The sequence below is a fragment of the Pavona decussata genome, unplaced genomic scaffold (assembly GCF_977016875.1).
Source record: "Pavona decussata unplaced genomic scaffold, jaPavDecu1.1 SCAFFOLD_72, whole genome shotgun sequence".
Classification (NCBI taxonomy): Eukaryota; Metazoa; Cnidaria; class Anthozoa; order Scleractinia; family Agariciidae; genus Pavona; species Pavona decussata.
Window position 1 is genome coordinate 2,570,153 of NW_028145491.1, and position 10,024 is coordinate 2,580,176.

Sequence of the window (10,024 nt, forward strand, 5' to 3'; positions counted from 1 at the left end):
CCCAGATTTCCGACTCGTCCTCGGATAGCCGAGAAGGGAATGTGACAGATAGAGAGACTGGGTCCGATGCTTTCTTCCAAGATGGCGCTCATGTTCCAAGCGACTTCCAGGTACTTATAAGCACATAAACTTGGTTTTCATTAACATATATATTTTGATCGTGTAATTTTATCAAATAGATTTGTTAACAGTGATTTTACGACACCTTATTCACTGTATAAAAATCGGATAGTCCTGTGGAAACTGTAGACTCTACCTGAAAACATTTGAAGTAAACTGTGTGAATTTATGCGGGGTTTGTTTAAGTAGTTTTCATGCATGCTTCATGATTGGCCATTTGCATTTTCCATGTAGAGATGGCCATGGTCTGGGCATGCACAAGGTAGCGGGCAGTGAGGTATGAGGTGGGGTGGGGGCTTTTCATGATTGTCTCGAGACTTTGCAAAAGTAGGTCTATAGTGATAATTTGCACCCCTTTTTAACTCGTGAATGTGCGCATGTGCAATGAACGAGTGATGGCTGACTGTTGACTTGGTTGGTTGGTTGGTTCTGTCGTTAACTTTCGGGCATGCACAATGAATGAGTTTTAAATTCAATTAGTGGAAAAAACACGCAAATATTTTTTGTTCATTAACTGAAAAGTTCACTGCTAATCATAACCTTTTGCATACATGAAAACTCGACATCTTTCATCATATTTTCCTTCTCATACAAAAGTATTACATCAAGTAGATTATTTTGCTAAAAAAAAACTAGTTTTGCTGTCAGTTTTCATGCGAAAGCAGAACGTGCCATGTCACGCATCAGTGACGTCGTAAACAAAGTTATGCAAATTTCTGGTGAAATGAACCATTTAAGATCTTGTCAGCTTTCATAGAGGTTTCAAAGGGAAAAAATGTTTCATTTTCGCAATTTACAACTAGTAATTTATGGGAAAGCAAAAGGACGTGGTCGATAAATAATGCTTATTTAGCAAGAACTTGTCATATTTCATTATTTTTACTTGAGGATTGCGTGGACTGAACTCCAAAGGAAAAATTTCACGCATTTATGTTGGGCATGAAATGTCATGGGATACTTTGTTGAACAGATTTCCCTTTCTGAGATCGGCTTGAAAAACACAAATCTACCTGGAAGTTAAAAAGAGTATGCCCTACAGTAATTTTGTAATTTTAATTCCCAAAAAAACTTCACTTGCCCGATGGGCAAGTGATGGTCAGAATCCACGAGCCCGATTGCAAAATCCAGTAGCCCCAGACTATTATCGGACACAAATTTGCATGACGTAGCTGCACATGGTGTGGTTCTATGAACTTTGAATAAAAAAACGTGATTTTTTTTTGATCGGCGCATCAGAATAATCTTATTAAATCTGTAGAGAATAATTTGACAATCATTTTTTAGTACAAGAATGGTTATTTTTCGTTACATAATCGGGCAAAGATATAATTTCTTTTAGCTTTCAAGGAAGTTTCCGTAGCCGTCTAAATTTCAATTACTGGTGTGTCATCTGCATTCACGAGTTGGCTCACAGGAGCCTTTGATTAGAGCTCTTCACCATTCCCTATAGGTTAGTTTAAGATTTCCAACAAAGTGAGGTTTATATATCCTGTAGGGTTTCATATCTCTCTTGGTATCGTCACAAGATGATTGATAGGGTGCCTTCCTTCAGCAAACTCTGCCCTACAGACTTTAGGAATGCACCTTTCTTCAGATCACGAGCTAAGTGCCCTAAGCCACTTGCCCTTCTGTCTCACCAATTAAACTGCCCAAAATGTCTTCATAGTGAGACGGTGACTGACAACAATGATCTATCTAGCTTTCACCCACATGCAATGGCTGCAACAGAAAGTGAAAAAGATCTATTGCCTTCTGCCTGGGAAATGTCTCTCAAGAAAACTGAGAGCCACTTTTTTTGTGAATATGGTCAAGTCTTGATGGTGTTATTTTTCTGGCTGTGTATTAAGTGTAAATATTTTTTGTATATAGGTTGAAGAAAGCTGTTCAGTTGATAAACAGCTTAGACACTGCCAAGTTTCCCCTTTTACTGACCAGGATTATACAGAAACTTCATTTGAGGGTAAGTCAGAACCCCATTTTTTTTTCTTTTTTTTGCTGAATGAGAACTCCTAATTGCCCTGATTACTTGTGCAAAAAAATTTGTTCGTAGCATAATTTTTTCTTTAAATTTTAATTTAATCTTTAAATTTTATCAAAGGACTTCTTCAGTGACATCACATTAAAACTAAGACCCATTCTCCTTCTTGCATGGCGGTGAACCAAAGAATCACGAAAATTTGAATCATAAAAGTTTTAAGAAAAATGCTATGAACAAATTTTTTTTCACACAATTAATCAGGACAATTAGGACTTATCATTCAGTGAAAGAAAAAAAATTGGGGTTACTGTATTTTCTCGATAAAACGCCAGACCCCGATTAAACGCTAGCTTCACATAAACGCCAGGTCAAAACTGCCGATTTTTAAATAAACGCCGGGTGCGTTTAATCGGGGCCCCGGCATTTGATCGGGGTCCCGGCGTTTATTAGGGGTTGAGGTCACAAGGACCGGTTACAAGTAAATACAGTCAAACCTCTTATTGCAACCACCTCTCGTAAGCGACTACCTCTCATTGGCGACCACTTTTCAAGAATACCAAAAGTTTTCAAGTCAAATGACTATAGATGGAACCTCTCGTAGGCGACCACCTCTCGTAACCGACCACCTCTGTATGTGCGGTACCATAATACTGTAATTTCGGATAATCCAGGGAACAATTGTCCAGCACTGACAAACTGCCCCTAGATTTCCAAGGATCGGTAATAATAAATCAACCTGGAAAAATGGGTGAAAATCGCATTTCATTAATAAACGCCGGACCCCGATTAAACGCCGGCCTCGAAAAAACGCCGGGTCAAAACTACCGAATTTTAAATAAACGCCGAGGGCGTTTAATCGAGAAAATACGGTGGTTGCAATTTAAATGGTCTTCATCACTCATGTTAAAAACTTGCCATTGCATACAAGCAGTCGCTAGATTGTAGCCTACAAACTTAAATATGTTTAAAACAATGAGAACTGAGGTTAAGGTTGTCTCATAGCCAGATGAATGGGAATTCAAGACTAGAAGCATGTATGACAATAAAATGTTGTCTTAAAGGAAGGATCATATTTATGATGGCTTTGTGAAGACACCAAATTAGCTGTTAGCCTTTGTGAGCATTTTGTCAAAATTCTATTTAAGGATGAAAGAGCATTTTCAGAGGATGAAGAGGAAAAGCTGCAAATAGCACTGGGACTTGAATCTGATGACCTTCACATTGTTTTAGAGACTTGTGCATTTATCCTAGAGCAGGTGAGTAACTAGCCTCCCACGCAGTCGTTTTTAGGGGACTCGTATTACCTAGGTAATACAAGTAATACGAGTCCCCTAAAAATGACTATGGGGAGGCCAGTGAGTAACATACTCTTTGGTGATTCCCTGATAGTTTGCAGGAGTGATTTACCCGATAAATACAGTCAAGCCTCTCTGTCTGAACATCGCTCACAAGCAACCACTTCTACTAAACCAACTACTTTTCAAGAACACCAAAGTTTTCACAGTAAAATCATTGAAGTACAAACCTCTCAAAAGCAACTGCCTCTCTTAAATGACCATGACCACTTCTAGTGATGATGGTTTCAAATTTTTCATTGTTTTTAATTTTTGATTTAAGCAACCACTCAAAATATGATGGTGCAGATTGTATAATGAAATGCAGTAAAACCCTGAATGTAACAAAAAATATTGTCCCTTTATCATCACGGTCATTGAATATTCAACTCAGGTATTACTGACGAATAAGTCAGACTACTCATTAGTGTTCATACCTTTCCTGTGCACAATGAACAGAATAATGTGCAGTTCCAGAAAATATCCATACTCCCCCCATGGAAGGTTTTTTGTTTTGCACTCCCCTCCCCCTAGGAAATATTTCCAGTTTAGCTTCATACTTTGCTTCTAAAAATTTGGCTTGCTAAAGACACCCCTCTCCCAAGGAATTTCCGATGACCTTCCATGGGGTGGGTATGGATTTTTCTGGAACTGAACAATAAACATTTTTAAAACTGGAAGAAGATTTGTGTGACCAACAAACCAGTCTGTCTGTATTATTTCTATTGGCCTCAAGCCAGACCTTCAACAACAACAGAAGTTCCTTGATAATATGTTGTTGCCACAACTTAGAAACTGTTTGGCTGTGGTTTGTGTAGATAAGTTTGCAATATTTTTGTTAGACTGCATTAATGATCATTTTTTGGGTAAACCACCTTAACAGGCTTCTGTATAAGACAAATTTAGAACCCCTGTGGTCTCAACTCTCCATCACCTCCTGTGACCACCTCCTGTGAGATACCACCTAGTACCTAAACTGTATTTGACAATCTGTTGCACATTTGATGTGTTGAAGCCATAGAGTCCTAAAGTGTGACGTCACAAATATTTGAATTTTTGAAATTATGGGATTTTTTCATGTGATTGGAAAGAGCATGACGAAAGATGCATACTTGCCAAACATCAGCATTTTATTGCGATTTGGGGTCGAGATATTAGCTCTGTTATGCCCTGATGACTCCATACAAATCCTTCTAATTTTGCCACAGATCCAAACGCTTGAAACAGAGTTTTTGTAAGTGTTTCCAGGATGTTTAATGTGAATGAAAGGAAAAGAACCAAAGTTATGAGTCAAGAAAGTAATAAGCAAAGACCCACAGGCGCAAAAGTATTTTGCGGGTCCAGTTTGTGTAATACATCACTCACTTGAAGGTCGATCCAGTCATATCTGGTGTTTGTGAGTTTGAATATTGTGTCCTTTTTTCATAGGCAGCTTATCACAATGCCAAGGCACAGGTCTTAAAGCAGCAGTTACAGAATATTGAATTAGCAGATGAAAAGGTGCTGTTGAATTTACTTTTATTACCAAGGCAGACTCTTTTAAAAGTTACTAACAATGATAATCATTATTGTATTAATGTTGATGGGATTTACCCTGGCAGGGCCTCCTTGTAAGCCTCATTGTGACACCCCTTAGTCACTTCTGTATTGATTTTACACAGAGATTCTCTTAAAAATAACTCACTGTGTTTCACAAGTCAATTATTGCTAGTACATACTAAATTTTCCTGATATTTTTTGTCAAGATTCAAGCTTTAGTGGAGTTGTGGGTTTCAAATGGAAAGTCTGTTGTAGAAAAATTGAAGCAAAGAAGTCTTGCTCCTAAACAGGTGAGGATGAAGTTGCACATTACAATTATTTACACATGAGCATGATGCCTTGTGCCTACAGAGACAGGCACCAGTCAAATATGACTGCCTTGGTACATGTTTTTGCTAGGCTGCTTTGAGAATCTTAAACAAATGTTTTGTACTTGCCCATGACAACCCACCGCCCTTGTGCTATGAACCTTATCCCCCCCCCCCCCCCCCCACCCGCCACGATTCATGGCAAAGAAAATCCAAATCATCAAGCTGACTATTGTCTTGCATTGCATGTGATGAGCTTGAGTATGTTAATTATGGTTTCGATATATAGTCAAGTCCCCTCAAAGCTAAATTACAAAACAAGAAAATTATTTTGGTGAAAATGCATTCTTATTTCAATCATTTAGTGAGACAATATCTTTGCTAGTGGAATAGCAGATGTCTCTACTGCTCATATCAGAGGCTGTCCAATATATGTACTAATGGTGTTCTGTGAAAATTATACCGGAGGATAAGGAGCAATGCCTGCAAATAAATATACTTATTAAATTCTCAGCCTCGGATATTGCATTTCTAGCGTTCTGATTGGTTCACGAAATCTCGGTTATCAGCTCATATAACGTAGTTTGACCTTATAGGGAAAACGAATACCCCAGGTGTCACTAAAGCTAATTTTTTTTTGGCGGGAAGCGAAAGTTTCTTCGGAAATACATAGAAAAAAAAAGGAAGAAATACCAAACAATGCCATCTCAATATAACAACAATAAAAGCCACAAAGTTCGGTATGACACTATTTAATGGTATGTATCTCTGAAGTTTCCTTTAAAATCTTCAAAATTGCAAGATTTTACGATTTTTAGTTCACATAACAACAACAATAACAACCGGTTACCTTTAAAAATTTCTGGATGGCTTGCAAATCCTGGTGGTAAGAGGTTAAAGCCAATCAAAGAAATTTCTTAGGAAGAGGTTTATGCCTGTTTTTATGTTTTTAAGCATTTATGAGGACTTCAGGAAAAGTTCATCTATGAAATCCATACGAGCGGCGGCCATAATGTTCGTTTCCGTCGCTCGGCACCACTCAGCAAAACATTTGCACAAATGTGCACAGCTCTTACGCTTCTCAAATAATTTTGCAGTTTAAAAACTTGCACTGAATGCTTGTCTCAGTGAGGTTGTACCTCGTACACTTGGACTTGCCTGAAGTGTTTTAAATCGTCCGCGGGGAATTCAGTTCAGCATGAAAAAAGCCATCCTTGTCCTGATCTTTTCCTTCGCTCGGCACCACACAGCAGAACATTTGCTCAAATGTGCACAAGTATTACGCTTCTCGATGAGCTGGAACTTCAAATGCACTTCAATGCTAGTCTCAGAAAGGTTATAATATTCGTCAAGAGAGGATCGTACATTTAAACGTTTCTTGAATTTTAGACGTCTGACTGTGTCTGATTTTCTTCGCTTTCAATTTTTCATTCAACTCCGTTTGCAAAGAGCTGCATGTGTCATGTGATCATTACGTTTCGCGCGCTTTGGTCGGAGGTTGCCTCAACACCTGGTCGTTTTAATTTGAAGGAAATTTTTTCTTAAAATATAAAAATTCAGTAAACTTCAACAGCAATATCCAAACGCGGAGAATTTAATACAACAATTACTCCATTGGCGCTTGTTGGATATGAGATTGGTTATAGCCAACTCGTTGGCTATTCACCTTCTCATATCCAACGCGCGCTCATGGAATAATTGTTCAATATTTACAAATTAAGGATGGTGCCTCCTAATATAGAATTATTTTTGCGTGGCTTATAACAATGAAGGGAAACTATGCCTTAGCAAGGGTTGTTGGAATCCAAAAAGAAAACTGGGATAACAAGGCATTTTTCAGAGATAATTAAGCAACTGTAACAGTGATTCTAAAAAGTTGTAAAATACATAACGATATATTGTATTTTTCTCCAAACTGAAAAATTCATTGTTGCCCCTAATTTTCGTTTTGAATTCTAACAACCCTTGCTAAGATCTGCTTTTGTCATGTAGTTGTGAACAGCACAAAGTTATATTTGTTTTAGCAGGCAGCATCCTTAAGAAAACAAAGCTTGTTCAACCATCTGGAGATGTGCAGAAAGTATGCGTAGTAGCAAAAGGTGGCACCATCATTAATTAACAACGGTACCTTCTAATACAGACTGAGGTATTTTTGCCCAGTTTATTACTATGCAGGAAAAGAAGATCTTAGTAAGGGCTAATGAAATCCAAAAAGAAAATTGGAGTGACCAAGCATTGTTCACACATAATCAAGCAACAGTAATTCTAAAAAGCTTTAAAATACATAAAAAAATATGTGTAGAATTTTTTTACAAATTGAAGTTTAATTATCTCAGAAAAATGCATGGTTACACCTAACTTTCTTTTCCAATTTTCAATAGCCCTTACTCACAACCGTTTTTCCTGCACAGTCATAAACCACACAAATATTTGAGCTTCTCAGACCATCCAGAGATGCGCATAACGCATGCGCAGTACTTTCCCACTTGAAAATGTATATGCAAACAATTGGCAACAAGCTCATGAAGCGTGATATGCAGGTCATGTTGTGGTTTAAGTTTCCTTAAAGTTAGTAAATTTTTCAAACAAGTTTGAATGTTAATTTCCTTCATTCCACATTGCATAGCATGAACAAGAATTTGTTGGGCTCCAAATTAGTGCTGCATCCATGGTCCTATTTTCATTGTACTGCTTGTTTTATACAGCTTCAAGCCGTAAACTGGAGGTTAAATCTTCAGATGGCTCAGGGTAATATGACAAAGATGAAGTTGCCCAATGCCATGTTTGAACTTAGTCTTGCCTCTGGAAGCCAGGTAAAAATTATTGCCTTCTCAGACCATAAAAGGCAGATGTTATGGTCATCTGCAAGTCTATCCAACCTCTTAACATCTCACAAACACAGAGATCCATGGGTAGATAGTGGGGGCGAATGGGTGGGAAAAATTCAACAAAGAAAACTTCTTTTCCTCCGTACTTTTCTTCATGGAATTTTTTCCTGCCCATTTTGACTTTTTTTCCTCATTCCCACTATTGGCCCCTGGGTCTCCGAAGCTGCATGCTGTATTGTAAAATTTGAATGGCCAGAAGATTTTGTAGCTGAGATGTTTAGTAATATTCAGGGTCTTCATCATGTCAGGATTTGACAGCAACGTTCAGAGAAGCCCGAGACTTAAGTGAGATTGGAAAACACTCCACCAACCCTTCTCCGAATTTATTTAAAACAATATCCACAGCCAAAGCCATTTGGGTTTTGTTTTGAGTGATAGTTTGGAATAAAACGATTGCAATATTGTTTATTTGCATTGCTACATCCTCAAACAGTGCTTGTTGGGGTATAGGTTATGACATCATTAAGGCCTGCAGTCAAGTAAGTAAGACCTGGTAATTGTGTGTTATACTGTTTTCCCAGTGAACCCTTCAATATTGATGGGCCTCTCTTTATTTCAGAGTGTCAAAGAACAAGTCCACTTAGAATTCACCCATGAACAACTCTACTCATTCTATAATCAGGTAACTGTTTTAAAATCAATTTTTTTGCAGTTAAAGCATCAACTGTGGAAAGTTTATAATTTTAAAAGAGAATTGTCATGTTTTGCACATGATATGCCGTTAAAAAAAAGAAAACCAATGTCCTTGCCGTTGTAGATAATTTAGTCATTAATCTTTCTGATTTTGTCGTTGTGTCTTCCTCGCTGATTACATGTGCCATGCTATTTATCGCGCTCATTTGAGTGAATTTTTTTCCTTGTTTGTGTTTTAGTTGGAAGCCATTCAGAGTCAGCTTGATTCTCTCAGTTAGCATTACCTGTTTTATGACGGAAGATGGCCAATATAGACAAGGTTTTACAGGCTTAACTCCAGTTACTGACATGGTGTTCCCCTCTCTCTCTCTCTCTCTGAAGAGGCCTGCAAGATTTCCGCTGGCTTCTTTAGGAAAAAACAGATCAAACAAGCCTGACATGTAATACTTCTGAACAAGTTCACGTTTTTTGGCTCTTTTGTGATTCAGTTGGTTTTACCATTAATACAAGAGTTTTTTTCTTAAGGGAGCGACAAACCACTCTTTCTTTCTGTGTTTGTTAATGGAGCCACCGTAGATTTTGCTTGGTCTTCACCGAAAAGACTGAATATATGTTAACAGAACCATAATTACTTGAATTAACGCCTCCCTATAGAATCACCCCCTCCCCCACCGAAATCAACATCGCCTTTTGAGCGGTCAAAATAGAAAAACATACCCTGGAGCTCTTCCTAAGGGCTTCACTTGCAAATTTTTCTTTATTTTTAAATTACTCCCTCGTTGTACCCATTCATACCGAATAAATGCCGTAATTTGAAATTCATAGTACAGATAGGCCATTAATTGTTTCTGTTAATGAAAGGAATTTTTCAAATCACAAAACCGTGACACCACATAACGCGTGAGAAAGCGGTTCAGTATCGAAATTCACGATTCATGTGAAGAGACCACGAGTACATACTCGTAGAATGATTCTACTTGTGACAACGCACCTTTACCACAAACCTACAATCAGTAAATAACGAAAAAAAAAAAAAAAGAAGAAGTCGGGACTTTAGGCAAGTAACCTTCGAGCGATTTAGTTTACATTCGAGCAAGCATACGGTATTCGCTTCTCTCTCGAAATAAGATCAATTCATAGTGTAAAACTATGGTAGAATAGTTTCCACTCCCTTCACCGTCCCTTGTTTTGTCGTTTTCGTTCAGAGAATTGCACATTACAATT

The 10,024-nt window shown here is 37.9% G+C and overlaps 1 protein-coding gene across 1 annotated transcript; it reads left to right on the forward strand.

The window, feature by feature from the left end:
- The first annotated feature begins 65 nt into the window (after window positions 1–65).
- LOC146476957 (COMM domain-containing protein 10-like) lies at window positions 66–9,823 on the forward strand. The gene is made up of 8 exons (XM_085114059.1): window positions 66–110; window positions 1,990–2,080; window positions 3,244–3,354; window positions 4,861–4,932; window positions 5,178–5,261; window positions 7,985–8,092; window positions 8,727–8,789; window positions 9,040–9,823. The coding sequence occupies exons 1-8, from the start codon at window positions 67–69 to the stop codon at window positions 9,076–9,078; spliced, it is 612 nt and encodes a 203-aa protein (XP_084970185.1). The 5' UTR covers window position 66; the 3' UTR covers window positions 9,079–9,823.
- The last annotated feature ends 201 nt before the right edge of the window (window positions 9,824–10,024 follow it).